At 43.6% G+C, this 20,135-nt stretch overlaps 1 protein-coding gene across 1 annotated transcript in view; it reads left to right on the top strand.

Moving 5' to 3' along the window:
* The window catches only part of LOC133049306 (protein POLR1D-like), a 32,337-nt gene extending 18,528 nt beyond the window's left edge, over window positions 1-13,809 (top strand). Inside the window, exons 2-3 of the mRNA XM_061133290.1 lie at window positions 3,471-3,545; window positions 13,262-13,809. Coding sequence (XP_060989273.1) covers window positions 3,471-3,545; window positions 13,262-13,526 — 340 coding nt within the window. The 3' untranslated portion in view covers window positions 13,527-13,809. The remainder of the gene's footprint in view (window positions 1-3,470; window positions 3,546-13,261) is intronic.
* Window positions 13,810-20,135: the final 6,326 nt, after the last annotated feature.

Here is a 20,135-nt window from a genome sequence, read left to right as displayed (position 1 = left end):
CTTTGGAGTCAGCTAAGAGTCAGCTGCCTGGGTTCACATCCCAGCACCAGTTTCTCCAGTTTTTCTTATTTTCCCCTTACCACTGAAATAGTAGTCTCTTAGAGGAGTCGTGAGGGTGAAGTGTAAGCTGTCAGTTTTCATCATATTCCTGGGGTGCATGTTAAGAGCTTATCTAGTATGTTGATATTCAAAGGAGAGTCTCCTTGAACCTGCACAGCCCCAAGTATCACAGACACATGCACGGCCCCTGCTGGGGCAGCTCCCAGCCCAGGAAACACCCTCCTTGTGTTCCGACACGTGTCCTTGAGTGAAGAAACAGTGGGATCTGTGGCGATGGGGGGCTGTGCCCTGTTGACCTCAGAGCGGATACTGCCTCAGAGTCCAGGAAGGATTTGAGCCACAAGTGATCCAAAGAGAAAAGACACATGAACATGTCAAGACCTTCTTATCAGCATGAATGCAGTAGGTTTTGCCATAAGGAAATATCGTTTCCCAGTCGAGCCAAGTTTCCATTTGCTCTCTTGTCTCAGGATTTCAGGTCAGTGTTCTGGAGGTTCTCATGACTTGACTTTGTTCAGTATAAGGAATAGTTATACTTGGAGACTGACTAGCATTTGTAATGTTAAATCAGATTACTCAAGCATTTGTCTGTGTCCATAACACTTTCTTTTACCATTTCTCAAGAAAGTGTGTACAGATGTCTTGTTTGAGCAATTACTTGATATTTAGCTTCTCTGGTATTACTTCTTTTAAAATCTTATTTTCTTGTGTTCATTATTTAACTTCTATTGTTTCCTTGTAGTTGCCTTGAATATCTCACTACCCTTTGTCTCTACTGACACAGTTAACATTCAGTCGAGTTATGTGAGTAAAAAGGAACACAGACCCAGATAAAACTCAAAACTAATTTGTTTGACTTTGGACTTTAAGACGATTTTGCACCAGATTTGCGTCCCCACTTGGGTTTTATTTAAGCTGCTATTATGATCAGTTTACATTCCGTAAGCATGTACCAGCTGGCTAATGGAATGAACAGGCAGGCCTGAGGAAGCCACCCTCGAATGGAAATTGGCCATGGATGATACACACATGGATCATCGAAAATTGACTGCAGTTTGTTCCTGTGCCCAGAAAACTGTCTGCTTAATGACCTGGCTTCCTTGGACTTCTTGTCTCCATTGCACTGTCTGTTCTAATTTGTTTTTTACAAAGAAACCTTTAGGATGTGTAAAGGATCTAAGTATAAAAATTATGGCACTTAAATTTGTGTCTGAAATTTCATTGTTCAAGTCCTCCTGGTACTTAATTCTTCTATATTCTCCCGACTGTTTGCTTTTCCTGTATTTTAATTGCAGTTGTGCTTCACGATCTCATTAAAAACTATTTTGTTTCATGATGCCGATGCTTCATCATCTTTGATCATTTAAGTATCCGGCCTCTGTGATAATGTGCGGTAGGAACTGACTTTGTTATTTCCTCACCCAGGAATTTATTAGTCAGGAGTTCCAGGGAAAACAGCAGAGGCTACAGGAGTGAGGAAAAACACTTGACTTTTTTTTTCCTCCTTGATTTTGAAGGTGATGTTATTTCAAGGACAAAACACAGGACAGCTGGAAGCTGTCGCTTTCCTGTTTGGAAGGAAAGCCCTGCAGCAGGAGCGTGTGAGGATTCAGGGGTGGGGGCAACGGAAGGTCCGCGTTCCCAGGACCAAGTCTGAGCCCCCCGGGCCCCTCCTCCCCCTCTCCAGCTCTCTGAATGAGTGTGAAGCAGTGACAGCTCTGTCAGATCCCTTGTCTGCTTTTCCACTTATTTTGTGCCTTTTAATGGTAAAGAGAAAAGGGCTTCTCCAGGTCTTGCCATGCCAGTGTTTGTGGAGGAGACAGGAAGTACAAGAAGAAGATGCAGGCAGGCAGCCTTAAACACGCTGGTCGTTTTCTGTTCCTTCTCCTCCTGCTCTCCGTGTCCCCACTACCTCCTTCCTCGTCTGAAAACTGGTATTGATAACTACATAGTCATGTTCAGATAGGGCAGTACTTTGTAAACTGTAGAGCTCGTAGCAACGTGAGTTGTTCCATGTTGCAATTACTGGGTCCACCCCAGTCACAGGCAGCCTGCTGGGCCTGCGTTGCGGCCCACCTGTCACCATCTCCCACCACTCGTGAGCTGGTCCATGCCAGGCAGTCCTTCTCATACTCTTACCTTCTTTTCTCTTGGACTGTTATCATAAATCAGAAGGTATCCTTAATTGTGACAGATCAAGTTAACAATAGCGCTGGAGACAGTTTTAAGAGAAATGACAACTACAGAAGAATCACATCCAACCGCATCCTCTTGAAAGTGCCTGCATAGGCCTTCAGGATTTGGGCAAGGGTCCTGACTAAGGATTGTCTCCTGCAGATGGACGGCATTTCAACTGTATCATCACACAAGCTGGCTTTCATAGGCGTGTATAGAAAGCCAGGCAGACATCTTAGCAGTTTTTATGGGAGAATGCATCCTGGTTCGTTTGTTCATGACTGGGGACCTGCTCAAACAAGTTCTCTCCCTGACGATTTTCAGTGTTTCTGCTGTCAGGAGGGAGGACATGTGTGGATCCAAGGATGATTGACTTCCTAATTGTTTTTGTTTGTTGGTTTTTTGAAAATTATCTCTCTAATTGATGGAAAGGTAGGGGGGTATTTGAAGTATTTTTACCCTTTGATTATTATTTTTTGCTTACATCTATAAGGGTGAAGTAGGGATCTCTATTTTGGAGCCAGACAGGATAAATTTTTCCTGAGATGCCCTATGAGGCAGAGCCCACAGATCACATCAGTAGGATATATTATTATTTTAAGGAGATGGAAGAAGGTTGTGTGGTGACCAGCTGCACTTAATATTCCTGACATCGGGGGGCTAGGCTGTGACCCCTGGTCTGAGTCCAGGGGTGAGAAGTGGGCAAGTTGGTTAGTGTTTCTGTTTTATCAACCCATCAGTGGGCCCTCCCACGGTGGACCAGAAAGCATCCAGCTGCTGAGTTAGCTGAAATGACATTTTCTGAAGATCTCACTATTAATAGAAGTGTATTAAAACATATGTAAGTTATATTAATATAAAAATAGCCAGATATATCTGCTGAGGACTAAGAGGGTGGTGAAACAGTTTGAAAGAATACTGTTAGAAACCTGGAGGTAAAAACGGAGAAACAGATAAAAAGGAGTTGAAGTTGAATTTTTTGGTGGGTAGGGAAGGGTGATGCCTTTAATTTTTTCTTCATTGTTTTTCCTCTTTATGGAAACAATTTCTTTTTAATTTTTATGTATTTAAAACTATCAACCATTTAAGAGCATTTTAAAAATTTGTCCCCCAATTTTGAAGTTTTATGCCTCAAAAGCTGTTCCTTTCCCAGGGTCACATATGTGGGATATATAGATTTTCAGAATATAGTGGGGTGACTACCTCTCAAATTTCTTCCCTTTTTTCCCCACCAGGAAAGCGATAGAAGAGCTGCTGAAAGAGGCAAAACGTGGGAAAACAAGAGCAGAAACAATGGGACCAATGGGCTGGTAAGTACTTGAGTCATCTTCCTAAAAATTTAAAGATATGTAAATACACATTAAAGGGAAAAGTTTGCGTTAGCATGCAGAGGGCATATAGAACCATGGGTGTAGAGGAGAGCACCCAGAGACAGGTGGTGGAGGAAGAACACTGCTGAGGGCTATGGCCATGGAACAGTGGCAGAGGGGTGTGGACTGAGAACGCCTGTCATGATGTCAACACCCTCTGGTCCACAAGTCCCCGAGAGATGGGTTGACCCTGCTGTGCCTGAGGCCACCAGAGTGCGAGTAATATTACGTCAGTGTTCGTTGTTTAAGAATTTCTGACTTAATTATAGTCCTCAATAAATTAAAATTTACTTGTAAAAATTCTAATTTTAAGTTTTGTGACAATTCAGCTGTGTAGAACAAAAGTTTAACCTTTGCGTTTTCTTTCTTTTTTTTACTAAATAGAGCTTGTTAAAACTTAATATAAACAAAGGAAGAATTTAACCTTAAGAACCACATCTACTCTTCTAAGTGTTACTTTAGCAATAGCATTTGCATCCAATAAATATGCTGACTTAGATCTTTTATCTACAACTTAAAATTCTCTCTAATGGAGTACTTTGGGCTGTTAAACAGTGTAAAATGTAAGAATGGGATGGGAGTATAAGCCAGGTCTCTATGGATTTGACTCTTACAAGAACAGGGCCTACATCAAATGCAAACCAAGGTTAAAGTCAAAGAAACAGAGGGAAAAGGCAATTCCTAAATATCAAGCAACATAAAATAAATGGACCTAAATGTGCCATATAGTAGACAGCTTAGCCACATACAGAGGAACTATTTCAGGTGATCTGTGAAACTTGACTGTATTTCCAAAAGACAGAAAAGAACTAGAAAGAAACTTTAAATTGTTTCTCAAGTCATCACATTGTTAGTAATAATGTTGATACTGTTATTCTGAAAATATTATATAGTAGGATAAAGCAAGTAAGTAAATATTTATTTGTTATAGACACTACGGTTTTTAGTATACAAGCTACAAATATAAAATTAAAGACATAAAAATCCATAACCCTATATTTTAATTGGTAATACCATTATGAAGTTGTGCCAGATTTTCACTTTAGAAGAGAGAGAAAGGGCTTCCCTGATGGCCCAGTGGTGAAGAATCCACCTGCCAACACAGAGGACATGGATTCGATCCCAGGTCCAGCCCACGTGCCATGGGGTAGCTAAGCTGGTGCACTGTAGCTCTGAGCCCACTCTCTAGAGCCCAGGAGCCACAACTCCTGAAGCCCATCACCCTGGAACCCAAGTTCCACAACAGGAGAAGCCATGGCAGTGAGAACCACTGCAACTCAAGAGTAGCCCCTTTTCGCCACAACTGGAGAAAGCCCACACGTAGCAACAAACACCCAGCACAGCCATAAATAAGTTATTTTAAAGAGAGAGAGAGGGATAAGCTTTTGTAACTCTGTCCACAGAAAAGCCCTAGAAACAATGACCTTCCACTCAGTAGCAGAGAGGACCCCCGGCACCTGGAGGCGGCATATAAGCCCACAGTGCTGTATATAAGGCCGTGTCTCACTGACAGAGCCAGAGGTCCTTAGGGAAATAACTGGCTGCCGATCCGAGGCTGTGCCTGGAGTCAGCTGAGCTGCACGCTAGCTGTCACAGCCTCCTCACAGCCTCCAGCACCGCCCGCACTTCCTGTGCCAACTGCACATTCAGGGAGTTCCCAGAGCAACCCTCAGCCTCAGTAATCTGCTAGAAAAACTCATGTAATTCACAGAAAGCTATTATACTTACGGTTACAGTTTATTACAGGGAAAGGATACAGATTAAAATCTGCCAAAGTAAGAAATGCAATGGGCATGGTCTGGGGAGGTTCCAGACACAGGGTTGCTATTGCCTGTCCCCCGTGGAGTCAGGACAGTTACCACAACCCCCTGACCCCACGAGCAGCATCAACCTGTGACAATGTACTTGGCATACTGCCAACCAGGGAATCGACCCTGAGCCTCAGCTGTCCAAAGTTTTTACTGGAGTTCCTCTCTGTAGGATGATTGATAGATTGCTCACATGACTGATCTCAGTCTCTGGCCCACCAGTGCCCCAGTAACCCAGATCCCCACCCTGAATCATGTGGACTGTCTCTCTGGCATGGGCAGCCCTCTCAGTCAGGTGTGGCCAGCTCCACCCCAAGCAGAGACAATTCTATCAGGTATGACATTGCCTCCCAGAATTGATATTACCTCCCAGAAGCCAGGGCAAAGTCCAAACCACTCTGTGGACAAGATCGCTATTTACTGTGCAGTCAGGACACATATAAAGCTGAGCCAGAAAACCCTATCATATCAGAAATTAAAACTCTCAAAGACTACAATAGTCACGTCAGAAAGACTGGGAACCAACTTGAAAGGCCTCCTGCTAATTGAATCATCAAAAAAAATAAAGCTATAGTGGCTGAGATACCTAAAACATGTCACAATCCATAAGGTCATAACAATAATCACATCAGGAAACTCAGTGGTCCCTTTTGGACAATGCCAAGGAACCAAATCATTGTTTGTAAAACTGGTAAGCAATGGGAAAGAATCAAGTATTTATCCTGTTGCTTGTACAAATTATACATCAAAGTTATGTAACAGCTGATGAAAGAAAACTTCTTTATAGAATTGCAACTGTTAAATGTAGGACTATAGAATAAGATTATCATCATTTGTATTCTTAACAACTCCATCATAAGACAATCTAATTTAAGAATAGACAAAAGATTTAAATAAACACTTCACCAACAATGATATCAAATTGACCAATAAGCATATGAAAAGATGTTCAAATCAGTTACTAGGAAAATGCAAATTAAAACCACGGTTTTTTACTACAAATGCACTAGACTGACTAAAATTTAAAAAGACGGACAGCAGCAGGTAAAGAGGAGGATCTGGAACAACCAGAATGCTCACACATTGTTGGCAGAAATGTAGCCAAACAGCCACTTGGAAAACAATTGGCAGTTTCTTACAATACGCACTCACAGAATTACTCTTCTAACTGCTGGCCAGAGGATTGACAATGTAAGCCCACACACAAATCTGTCCAGTAATGTCCACGGCAGTTTTACTCATGATAGCTCAAAACTGGAAACAGCCCAAATGCCCGTCCGCTGATGTGTGGACACACCCTGGTGATGCCCATACGTTCCATACTAGTCAGGAACACAAAGGAGCAGAGCTACTGATACACACTGCATGGATGAGTCTCAGATGCACTGCGCTCATGAAAGAAACCAGACTCAGTACATGACACCATGTAAGATTCCATTCATATGACCCAGAGAAAAGCCAGAAAAAGCTAGACCCGGAGGGACAGAACACCGCTCATCACTTGCCAAGAGGTGAGGGCCGAGGGACTGCATTTACTGCCCAGCTTTTCTGGGTGATGGAAGTGTTCTGCATCTTGGTTGTTGTGATCATAACATGACTACACACATTCATCAAGACTCATCACGCTATTTACTTAAAAGGTAAATGTGATTCTGTGTAAGCAGACAGTAAATATGTCTGCTTACAGAAAACATATGTATAAATTTATGATTTAAAAATTTGATTTTTTTAATAATTTAAAAATAAAAAGAATGTCATTATTCTACAATCACCAATGATAGACTGAATCTAGGCAAAGCTCTGTCTATGACTTGCTAAACCTATCAGATGAGAAGCTGATGGGGAACCTTGTGATGAGTGGGTCAGGCTGATGACACTGGACTCATCCATCGATCCTTATACCACAGAAAGGTGCAATAGGAAGAGGATACCACCACTTATGAGACATCCTTGTAAAGAACCTGAACCTGAATCTGATCAAGTCTCTAGTGAGAGCTACTAGTTGGCAGGAAGTAGAGGTCAGAGGAACATACTCAATGACTGTAGAGATAAAAGGACAGAAATGAAAAATATGGGGAATTCTACAGGACAAACAAACCAATTTCTTTAACAAATGAATTCCATGGCCAAAAGGGAGGAGGAGTACCCCATGAATTAATAGATCTGAGACAGCTCTAAGTATAACTTTGTCTGCATTCTTACCCAGACTCATTGAAACAAAGGTATGTAATGATACAAGGAATTAATGTTGACTTCTGTTTAGCTGTGATAATAGTACTGCTATTATTTTTTTAAGCTGTTATCTTTCAGAAATTCATTCTTATGTTTATATATGTGATATAATGAAATGCAAAGATCCAGTGTGGATCAATCTGTACATATGTAATCATTTTAGCAGATACCCAAAAGAGCAACTGGTCAACTACTGGTGGGCAGTGGTCTGCTTTTCTAAGCATCTAGAAGGTTTTTACATTTGCTCTAAAATTTAAAATAGAACTAGAGCGAGTGACACTCTTTTTTTCCCTCTTGGATATTCCGTAAGAGAGATCTCAAGTGAGGCAGTTGAGCCGTTGCCAGAGAGATTGCTGAACTAGAGAAAATGCAAGTGGGATGAACTTTTTTTATATCATAAAGAAAGAAACCATTTGGTGCTATGTACTTCCTTGGGCATGTTTCAGCAAAAAGAATCTCGAGAAGCTGTTCTTGACAGACGCCTTAGAAAAGCTGAAGTATTGGCCCATGTGACTTCCTTTCAGTCAACATAACGGAATTTATAAGCACAAATTTCAGAAATTTGCTCAGCTTCACAGTCTACAGAGCTGTATTTATTCAGTCACATTCACTTTGGCTGATGTTAGCCCAGTATAATAATCGAGTCCAGTGCCTGGGTAACTTCCATCTTAGACATGGAGAGGCTTATACTTTGGTACAAAAAGTCCCAAAGGTTGGATTTGACAGAAAACGATTCTCCAGTTTTCATAACGCAGTTGTTTTAAGGGGAATGACATTTTGGGTGCTTTTCTATTTGGCTTGGGGTCAATCTGGTAACATGGGTGAGCACTCCTACATTTTCTGATACTTTACATCAGCTGCGAATCATTTCCCTGGCCTTCAGCCAGTCACGCGGTGTCTTTATTCATTTAAACATCCTAGGGATTGGCACTGCCCCTCCTTGTCCCGGGCCCAGTGGTTGTTATGTTAGCGCACAGGACGCTGGGCATCCCACCCCTGCCTCCCGCGTTCACCCCTCTTCCTGCCCGGTTAGGAAGGTGGGTGGGGAGCCCCGAAGGAGCGACTGTCGGCCCACACAGTGGTGGACACGACCTGTGCGGCTGAGGGAGCAGGGCCCAGGGGCCGTGCCCCGTGTACGTTCCAGGGGCCCCGCTCCTCACACCCGTGCTCTGACTCTCTCCTTGGCCCACCTTCTGTCCTGCCTGGCCATCGCCTCAAACACAGGCAGCCTGGGATGTATTTTTGCTGCGGGACCTAGCATAATGCCTTACACATGAAGGAGCCTCAGATTTTTAGAAATAAATACTGTAGGTACAGATGTACATATGTGTTGGCTATTCTTCATTACTTTTAGGTGTAGTGTTGGAAGCGGAGCGTATTGAAAGCCTACCTCAGGACTGAAAACCTGTCGGCACACTGGTCACCAGGGCTGCTCCCTTTGGGACAGATGCACAGAGGCAGATGGTATGTGGCGTCGGGTGGGCTTGGGGCGCCGGCCCTGCGGGAGCCCAGGTGAGTCTGCCACAGACAAGGACAGGGGCACAGAACACCCTGGACACACGTGACTTGGAGACCTATGAAGCGCATCAGGCCATGGTAGATGATGGTGGGTCTTCCTCTGTTTAGGGAAGCAGAGCCTTGGGGTCAGGGAAGTGGGCTCCATGTATTATACCCTGATCCATTCCTTTGTTTTGCTGCCAAAGCCCTTCCCATAGAACATTTTATTTTCCATTCTACACGCTCCTTTGCACACTCTCGGCTGTACGTCTGATGTAACAGCCACAGAAAGGAGCCCAGCTACAGTCCCCACAGCCCAAGGAGCCTGGTGATCCTGGATCTTGAGACTGCGGTTGGTGACAACTCAGCTTGTCTAAGGCGCCACGGTCACCATAACCGCCTACAGTGCCACAGGAGCTAATCTGGCAATCAAATGCCTCAGCTGCCTGAGAAGTTCTTGTGGAGTGTTATAATCCCTATAGCTACACTGCTGACCCTTAATTACTCTGCAAGCATACAAAGAAAAGTGCAGAATGGAAGGTAAAATGCTGTGTGCCTGCATGGGAAGGCCTTTGGCAGCAAAATGAAGGAATGGGTCAGGGTACAACGCATGGAGCCCGCCTCCTTGACCCCAAGGCTCTGCTTCCCTAAACAGAAAGAACCACCATCATCCCCACGGCCTGACGCATTCATAGATCTCCAAGTCACATGTGTCCAGGGCGTTCTGTGCCCCTGTCCTTGTCTGTGTCAGATTCACCTGGGCTCCTGCACGGCCGGCGTCCCAAGCCCACCCGACGCCTCATACTATATGCTTCTGTGCATCTGTCCCGAAGGGAGGATGGACTCTGGAGTCAGAGCCCTGGTTCCCGTCCCGGCTCCACGCCCTCCCAGCTCGGGACCCATAAGCACGCTGCCTCCTGTGCATCTGTCAGAGGGGCGATGGCAGGGCAGATGGAAGGAGGCGACGCTGATGACAGGAACTGCCCGTCAGCATGGTCGCCACCCTCCTGGTTCTCACTGGTGAGTGGTCACGTACCACTATTCCATGGGTCACATGCATGAAAGTGTTTTAGAAACTGATGTGGCAGCTCTGCGTCTGCAGAGTGTTAGATATTACTACCTCTGTCCAAAGTATTAAAACCAGAAAGGGAAAAAAAAAACACTACATCTATGTTCCTCCTGCTGTTCTCTGTGCTTGTTTGAAACAAGCCGGTCATGAAAAACAAAACAAAACAATTGTGAAGAACAGTTGACTGTTTCTGATGAGTGGAGTCTGATAACTGCCGGGAGAAAGTGCCCCATTTTTGTGAAGGACGTTACACAGCACGCCTGCTCGGGAAATGGGGAGAGAAGGCTGAAGAGCTGACACTCCTGGCCTCGGTCCATCTCAGTCTCTGCCAGGGCAGGCGAGACCCCTCCTCTAAGGCTCTGCGTCAACAGCTTTGAAAGCGGAAGGAAGTTGCTTCACTTTTTGGTTTAACGTGGATAGAACGCCAGGTCTTGAGTCTGACGGTGCTGTCATGGGTACTTTCTAAAGCAGTTTTAACGTATCTCATTCTATTTATAGAATTTCATATCCATTTATGTTGTTAGCACCTTAAATTTGGCTCTCCCCACATGAGCTAGTATAAATTTCTAATACCAAAAATAAGAGTAACCAGCCAGGGTAAGAAGGTTGACATTGTGTGGGTCAGAGCTCCCCAGGAAAGCAGCTGCACGCCCCGCAGCCCCCACCCCTCGTCCCCGGCACAGCCAGTGACAGAGCTGTGCAGACGTGCCCAGCAGCCAGGCCCGCGCCCCAGGGCTCAGGCTTTCCCCACAATGCTGATGCGGAAGAGGCTTCAGGATCTAACACTAGCTTATCATGTCATCTCAAATACTGAAAAAAGTGGCACTAAAAGAGAGCTGAGAGACAAGAAGTCAGAGAGCAATGAAATAATTTCCTAATGTGGTGAAGGAGAAAAGGATCATTTTCCAAAGGGTCAACAAACGTAGAGTACATGAGACACTCCAAACAGGGAGGGCCCTTTGAGATCACACATTACTCCAGCCTCCAGTGTTATTGTATCTGAGGAGCGCCTACAGACAGAGTTTACGAGTCATTAGGAAATGCAGATAATAAGCTCAAAGGTAGTGGCCACTAGCCCACTGGCTCTAACATCAGTGGAGAATTGAGGTGTCCTGGAGAGTGGAGCTTGCAGATATAGAAGCTTCACTATTTTAAGCACCAAAACTTTAAAACTGTAACCATTTTTATGAACATTTCTGTAAAATATCTTATTTTTTTCTTGATGGCTCAGGGTTTTTTTTTTTTTTAATAATTTTTTTTTCATTAAGAGACATCAGATATTCTGCTATGTTCTTGATTAACTTACTATCTCAGGTGATTTGAGACTTAGTGGTCTTGAGTTTCCATCCAGGACAAATCCTGAATATATGAACTTGAGTGCCATATATATTCTCTTTCATGAAAGGAGAATGAACAGTAATAACATTACTTTACATTTTTACTATAATGAATAGTAATAAGAAGGGTCCACAGTCCCTTGCTTAAAGCCCTCAGATCCAGATAAGTTTCTTAGAAAGGTACAGAGCACAGACAGTGTGCACGACAAGTACCCCCACGGTATGTGTTCAACACACAGTCATCTCCCCAACAAAGCATATGAATGTTACCCCAAAGGGGATGCAGACTAGAAATAAGTGCCCAGTGTCAGATTAGGTCAGGTCTGACTGCCAAACAAGTTGTGTCCAAAAAAGGAACTTGGTTTTCAAATTTTGGAATCATGCATAAGAAATCATAGACCCACAGGTACCATTTATCAGGAATTTGCTCTATGCCAGGCACTATGCTAAGTGCTTCGTGGGTTATCTCATTCAACTCCTGCAGTAGATGGATAATTCTGTTAACAAATAGAAAACTCAAGCACAGAGGCATCGGGTAACTCTCAGGATCCCAAAGCCAGTGAAGCCGAAGGGCTAGGGTATGCACCAGAGCAAACCTTTACTGAGTGCCTGTTACCTACCAGGCATTGTTGTGCGCGCACATCCAGCCTCCATCAACCTGCCCTCTAACTCAGTCACTATGATGGTCCCCGTTTAACAGAGGATGGGCAACAGGAGATGATCTGACATGCCCAAGGTCCAGTCTGGTAGACAGTGTGACCCCAGAGCACGTGTGTGCACCGCGTTGTATGAGTTCGTTGAAGAAGAACAACTGGCAATGAGATTCAGCAAAATTAATTACCACGTTACAGACCAGAGCTCAAGGCCAAGGAGAAATTCAAGTTTTCACTGTGTGCAGTTTTCATTTGTGTAGCCAAATGAAAGATTGGCTACACCTGAAAAACAAATACTGCGTATGTAAATATGTATCAACATGTAAATTAACGATCTGATCAGTGACATCCTTCCTCCTGGGTGAACTTGAATCATGAAGCCCCTGAAATATACATGGCCCAGAAATTCACCTGGAGGGGAGACGTGTGCCAGAGCTCCCTGGCAGAGCAGGGCTTTGAAACAGAAAGTCCTCAATTAGAAACTGAGTTTTTCAGAGGGTAAAAGGTGGTTAGTGCATTTTAATAGACTCTTTATTATTTTTTTATTTCTAGAGTAGATCATGAGGTCCAATATTCAGGGTATAGCAGGAGATACTTTTTTTGTTCCTCAGGGGGGTACTTACCCTTATTCTTTGATATTTAAAAGCAGGCCACCATAAACATAAATCTGCATTTTGAGTTAATGCCTAGTCAAGTCAGGCGTTTATGGTAAAGGAGATAAATGACTCAGGAATTAAAAAAAGGAATTAAATGACTCAGGTGATGTGTGTTGTGGTCAGTACCTGTACACACATTGTGGTACTCCTTGGCTTAATTAGTCCCAGCCAGGAAGACAGGGTCAAGGTCTTCAGACAGGGTCCAGCCAGTGCGTCTGGGAATTCTCAGTGTCCTGGGTTTTCCCCCTTGTACTCGCAGTTTACACTAGGTGGCATGCAAGGAAAGCTGAACAAATTCAGAAACTTGACTCCAGGGAAGCAAGATTCTTTGGCACAGGCCCTGATGGGAGGGTTCGGCTCCGGAGTCCACATTTGATTTGTGGTTGTTTTCTCTTTGCCCCCAGGATGAAGTGTCCTCTTGCCGGGACAAATAAAAGATTTCTAATTAACACAATTAAGAACACACTGCCCTCCCACAAAGAGCAAGACCACGAACAAAAAGAGGGCAGCAAGGAACCGGCGAAAAGCCAGAGCCAGAAGGAGGAAGGGCGCCAGAAGCACCGGTCTCACCCGTACAAGCACAGCGTCCACGCCCGGCGCTCGCCGCCCGGGAAGCGGGGGAGGCGGGGTAGCCACGAGAAGTCGCAGACACGGTCCAGCAAGCGGTGAGGTGGGGGCGCGGGGCCCAGCGAGACCCTCCCGGCGCCCAGGCCTGGGGCGGTGCGGGGGCTCCAGGGCGGGTCTAAGCAGGGCCTCCGTCCTGATGGCGGACAGTCACCGAGGCTCCACGAAGGAAGGAGCACAGCGACATCCCGGCAGGCTTAAGCGGCTTCGGCGGTGTAATACACATTCGTCTGGGTTTTCTTCGGTCTTGTTTGGAAGTTGGTTTCAAAATAAATCTAGACCTTACAAGTTTTCAGAGATTATTAAAGTTCCAGTTTTTGTTTCTGTTTTTTGATGTGCTGCACTTGTGGTCTTTTCTCAGAATTTCTCAAAACAGAAAGATACTTGTCGATCCTATCCTTTTGGGGGGTGATGACTTTAGAAACCTGGCCAGTGACCATATTTATGAAAAGCTGTAGCCCTTATTTACCCAGAAATTCTTGAGAGCTCTGTACCAGTGACCTTTAAATGAACAACATAGGAAAATCTCAAAATCCTCTTGAATTTAGCACACCCCCCCCCCCCCCATCAATAACCAGGGGTTAAAAAACTGTCTCTCTTCTTTCCTTGTGCTTTCTCAAACTCATTTCTGAGATAGAACAATTTTTCTGTATTTCATTTTGGGGAGGATATGTACGTTTTAAGTGGTGCTTTTAAAAGAACCTTCAAAAGTTAAAATTACTATTATTTTCATGCTATGTCTTATTTAGCTAAAGACCTATGATGCCATTCTTAGGTGTTGTACAGTTGTTTCAGAAATCTGAATTTTAAATAAAAGTGTGTTTACAATGCCTTTTTTCTGTTTTTTCAATATCAGTGTGGCTCTGTTTTTAACATACAATTATCATTACTCACACCTATATTCTTCCTTTCATACTCAGAAAAATGTCACCAAGCATGCTCTTTCCCCATCCACAAAAGGAAGAAGAATCTCTGTCCACACCACCCCCCACCTCCCAAAGCATCTGAGCTTATGCCTGGCTGCTCCCAGATAATCACTTGACGCAGTCCCACTCCCTGCTTCCCAGCAGCAGAGAAAAACCTTTTCTAAGTGCTAGAAAGGAGAGCGTTTGCAAAGTCAGCTTCGGGGTGTTGAACGGACCCACTCTGCCCCCACCGCCGAGCTGCCTGCCACACCTGTTCAGCCTGCTCTGAGCCCAAGCTTCTGCACAGCCCTGTTCCCCGAGAACCAAGCCTCACCCCCATGACTTTGTACAAACACCCTTTCCTTTCAAACACTGAAAAGGGACCATTTGGTTCATATGACTTTATCCAAGTCCAGTTACACATTAGCCTATATCATTTGTGCTAAATTTGAAATGTTTTGTATTTAAGCATCTATTAGAGACAGCCCAGAGTTGTGGTTTTTAAACCACAACTTCTATTTAAGTTTATTTACTTCTAATTAAGTAAAAGTTGAACTCTATCATTTGTCTATGTGCCCTGAACTTAGAGCTCACTGGCAAGTTCATTATTCTGAAAAAGGGGGTGATCACGATCAGCATGTTCTTCCCCTAGACAGTAAAGGAAGCGCTTTAGCCTCATCACACCTTTCTCAGACAACTGTGTTAAAGGACAAGCACTCCTCAAAACCATTTTCCCCTTAAAAACCTCCACCCCACTTCTGAAATTTTTATTAGAGTCTTTAAAACTTTCATCAGGGCTTCCCAAGTGGCTCAGTGGGTAAAGAATCCGCCTACAATGCAGGAGACGCAGGTTCGATCCCTGGGTTGGGATGATCCCCTGGAGAAGGGCATGGCAACCCACTCCAATGTTCTTGCCTGGAGAATCCCGTGGGAAGAGGAGCCTGGAGGGCTATAGTCCACGGGGTCGAAAAAGAGTCAGACACAACTGAGTTACTAACACTTTCACTTTTCACTTTCCTCTGTCTGAAAAACCTATATACCTATGCTCTGACCTCTGATGGGCAAAATAGATCTCAGAACTGAGAGGTTGTTCCTGGGTTATAATCCTGAATTTGGCTTGAATAAAATTTGTCATTTCTTTTTTAGATTGATTTTTTAAATTTTTTTAAAATTTATTTTTAATTAGAGGATAATGCTTTACAATACTGTGTTGGCTTCTGCCATACAACAACATTAATCAGCCATAAGTATATACGTATGTCCCCTCCCTCTTGAACCTCCCTGTCACCCCCTACACAGTCCCAGATTGCATACAATCCAATTCAACCATAATTTTAAAACCTAGCAAGTTTTAACAAGTTTCCTCTAAAATTTAGATGGGACTGCAAAGGACCTAGAGTAACCAAAACCATTTTGAAAAAAAAAAAAAAAAACACTGGAGGACTTGCTCTCTCTCACGTCGAGGCTTATTATAAATTTACCGTAATTTGGAGAATGTGGCATTGGCATCAAGATGGACAAACAGATCACTGGAACAGTCGTAGAGTCCAGAAACTGACTGTACGTGTATGTTACAGTGACTTTTGACAAAAGCGAAAAAGCAAGTTGGTGGGGGGTGGACTTCCAGGATGACAGGATGAGGACTTCTGCAGAGGGGCTCCCAGTAAAAACTATCTAAGAAACAATTATTTAGTCTCCGGAAATGATACTAAGGGCACTGCAGCACATACATATTTTTTTATAAGTCAACAAAGATATAGTGACAGTGATAGTCTGTTTTGTTAATCACACCCACTCCCTTCCCCCTTCCAGCTCAGTGGCAGAGAAACCCCACTCCAGACTTGGGCGGCCCCGAACACAAATCTCGCTCTGCCCCCAGCATGTAGGCTGTTCTCCCAGAGGGCAGGATGCCAGCATTTCTCATCGTGTCACCAGACCCCCGTTGCTGAGACTTAAGTTCTGAGCAAGAGTGACCAGGCCAGGAGGTAAGGCTGCCTCCTCCCATCCGGTTCCCACTGGGACACAGGCTCTACCTTGGTCACAAAGCAACTGGGAGTTCTGAGTCCCCGATCACCCTCACCCCAGCTCATAAGACAGTGGTTCCACGTCAAGAAGACCTGAAGCCACTACACCAACCTCTGCCTCCTGCTCAGTTCCTAAGGTGGGTGTATAACTCAGATAGAAGCACGTCACTGTGCATATACCACTTACCAGTTCCAGAGCCCTGGCTCAGAGATTTTTCTAGAGGAGGAAGCAGGCTATAAAACAGATAGCTCCTAGCCTCTTCCCAAAGAAACTGACTTTGTTTGCCAAAGAACATGGACAAGTTCGCACATAATGGTGTATTCAAAAACAGTGAAGATTGTGGTGAGAAATAAGAGGATATTGGTAGATTTGTTGAAGACAAGAGGCTAAACTGAAGACTGTTAGTTTGCAGTAGAGAACTTGGGGTGGGAGCGGGGCGCTGGGAGTAGCTCTCCTAGAATAATAACAAATATCGAACACTGATCTCGGGAACTATTCCTTCAGAGAAGCTAGAATTTGATTGGTTTAGTCTCTGGAACAACTGATGCCCTAGAGCATTGTTGAAAACAATAGAGCAATTATCTTACAAGTTGTGAAGCTTAACAGCTAGGTGTGATCAGGGGAAAAGATAGCCAAAAAGAAGCCCTGTCAATGCACTGTCATCCAGGACAGCTGGGCACACTCAAGGCTGCACACCATTGGTTGAGAAGCAACATCAAAGGTTTAACACTCCATGTGTTTGTGTAAAACAGACTTCACTGAAATAAAAGTCACTAAACAAGCAATCAAGTAAATGGAAGGGGGGGAACCAGAACCCAGAATTTCTATCCTAAACTATCTAAATGTCCAATTTCCAACAAAATGTATGAGACATACAAAGAAACAGAAAAACATGACTTACACATTGGGGTGGGGCGGGAGGTGGGGTGAAGCCGGCAATACTAATTGCCTGTGAGAGTGACAGATGTTGGATTTAACAGTTAATGGAGACTTCAAGTAGTTATAAATATAGTATGTTCAAATAACTAGTGGAAACCATGGTTTACAAAATAAAGGAAGGTATGCTGACAATGTTACATCAAATAGCTAGTATCAATAAAAAATACAAACTTTTAAAGAACCAGATAAAAATTCTGGACTTAAAAAGTAAAATTGAAATGAAAAATTAACTAAAGAAGCCCAACTTCTTGCAGAACAATTTACAAACCTGAAGTTGACAGAGACTTTGCAAGCCAAAGAACAAAGAGAAAAAAAAGAATGAAGAAAAATGAACAGAGCCTCAAGAAATGTGGAATGCCATTAAGTACATCAAGATATATGTAAGAGAAATATCAGAAAAGGAGGAGAAAGAAAAAATATGTGAAGATATAATGGCTGAAATCATTCCTAATTTATTGAAAACACTAATTTACACATTCAGGAAGCTCCACAAATTCCACAAAGAAATCCACAAACAGATATGTGATGGTTTGAAGGGAAAAAAAAGGCTGAAAGGCAAATACAAGGTGAAAATCTTGAAAGTGGCAAGAGAAAAAAGACTTGCCATTTGTAAGAAATTCAATAAAGATTAGCAATTTACTTCTCATTAGCAACAGTGGAGGGCAAAAAGCAGTGGGATAACATAATCCAAATACAAAGGAAAAAAAACTGTCAATCAAGAATCTAATATAGCAAAGCTATCTTTAAAAAAAAACAAAGAAGAAGAAGACAAAACAAAGACATTACCCAATAAACAAAAACTCAGGATGGTCGGAGGATATAAATCTTGGCCAGAATAAAAATTTTCAAGTAACTCAAAAGAAAAAAAAAGCTGAGAGAGTTTGTTTTTGGCACACACACCTTAATTTTTTCACCAGAAGCAGTGACCCCAGACGGTAATTTGAATTCACATAAACAAGAGCACTGGTAATGTCATATAAACCAAGTAGAGAGTGCTTCACCTATTTTGACTAAAAAGTCTCAGTAAAAATGAAGATAGTGCATCTCAAATGGAAAAGTTAAGAAACTAATACATGACACATGAAAAAAATGTGCTATTTTTATAAATCCAATGTTAAAACTTGGGGGCTGGGGAGAGGTTATTTCAGATAACTGAGAATTAGATGCATATTAACTGAGAATTAGATGCATATTTTGTAATAGAGTGAATGCTTTCCTATTCTGAGAATTGTTATGTTTTTAAATGGTTTGATAAAATAAGACAACTCAGAGTATGCAAGAGAGACCATGTGTGACCTGGAGTCTAAAACATTTATATAGCTCTTTACAGAAACTATTTGCCAACCTCCATTTAAACATTTTAACTTAAAATATGTATATATACATTTATTCACTGATACATATATAAGGGGGCTTCTCAGGTGGGTCAGTGGTAAAGCATCTGCCTTCAGTACAGGAGACATGGGTTTGATTTGTGGATTGGGAAGATTCCCTGGAGAAGGAAATGGCAACCCACTTCAGTATTCTTGCCTGGGAAATCCCATGGACAGAGAGCCTGGTGGGCTACAGTCCATGGGGTCACAAAAGAGACACGACTTTATGTAATTATAAAATATAGTAAAAATACATCTTTATTCTCCTTTCTTCTCAAATTATTTGAAAAGCAATTGTATAAAACAACATGTATTTTTGATCCTGTAACATATAGAAGTGTAGTAATTTTGCTAATAACAACATAGAGGAGGTGAGTGAGCACAAAGCTAGATTGACCCAAAACAACTCCATAAGAGTCGTTCTTGAATTCATAAGAATGAATCAAGAGAATCCGAAATGATCAATGGGAAGGTTGATATAACAAAAGCTATCAATATACTTTTAGTCGGCACCAGTGCCACTTGCTCAGTTCTGAGCACCAGACCAGGCAAACTTGGTCCCAAGAGCCGTGAAATGATGGGGCATCAGGGAGGCCTGAGAATGGGCATCTGTAGCCACTTGAAAGCAAAGCAGACCAGCACACACTCACCCATTCATTCCTGCAGGTCCCTGAATGCCCTGTACCCCTCCTGGGAAGAGACATCTTACACAAACTGGGTGCTGCTCTCCACAACGGGAGACAAGCTGCAGTCTGGGGTCCCCGGAGACAAGGGGCACAAGATAATGACACTGATGGCTGAGGACGAACCTCCCCAGACAGAGAAAGTCCACCGCCCTGAAGTGAAGCTCAAGGTCGGGGACCAGGGACGGATGGGGTGAACTGTCAGGCAAGTCCGGTAATAGTCCATCTAAAACCCAGACACACATGGCCCAAGAGAAAACAGTACCCTCACCATCAGGGGGCCTTGCTGGGCACTGCCCCTGTGATACAAGACCTGACTAGGGCCTTATTCGACCATCCAGTCAGCCTGTAACACCCCCACTCTTCGCATAAAGAAACCCAGTGGGGAATGCAGGATGGTACAGATTGTTTTGTTGTTGTTTAGTTGTTAAGTCATGCCCAATTCTTGGTGCCCCTATGGACTGTAGTCCACCAAGCCCCTCTGTCCATGAGATTTCCCAGGCAAGAATACTGGAATGGGTTACCATTTCCTTCTCCGGTGGATCTTTCTGACCCAAGGATTGAACCCCAGTCTCCTGGATCTCCTGCGTCGGCAGGCGGATTCTTTATCACTGCACCACCAGGGAAGCCCCACAGGACCTCAGCACAGTAATGAAGCCCCTGAAGATACACATCCAACGGTCCCTAATCCCTACACCCTACTGGCCACTCTCCATCCACCAGGACCTG

This window comes from Dama dama, chromosome 30 (assembly GCF_033118175.1).
Source record: "Dama dama isolate Ldn47 chromosome 30, ASM3311817v1, whole genome shotgun sequence".
Lineage (NCBI taxonomy): Eukaryota > Metazoa > Chordata > Mammalia > Artiodactyla > Cervidae > Dama > Dama dama.
The sequence above is the reverse complement of the archived record's forward strand: the minus strand, read 5'-3'. Positions and strand labels throughout refer to the sequence as shown.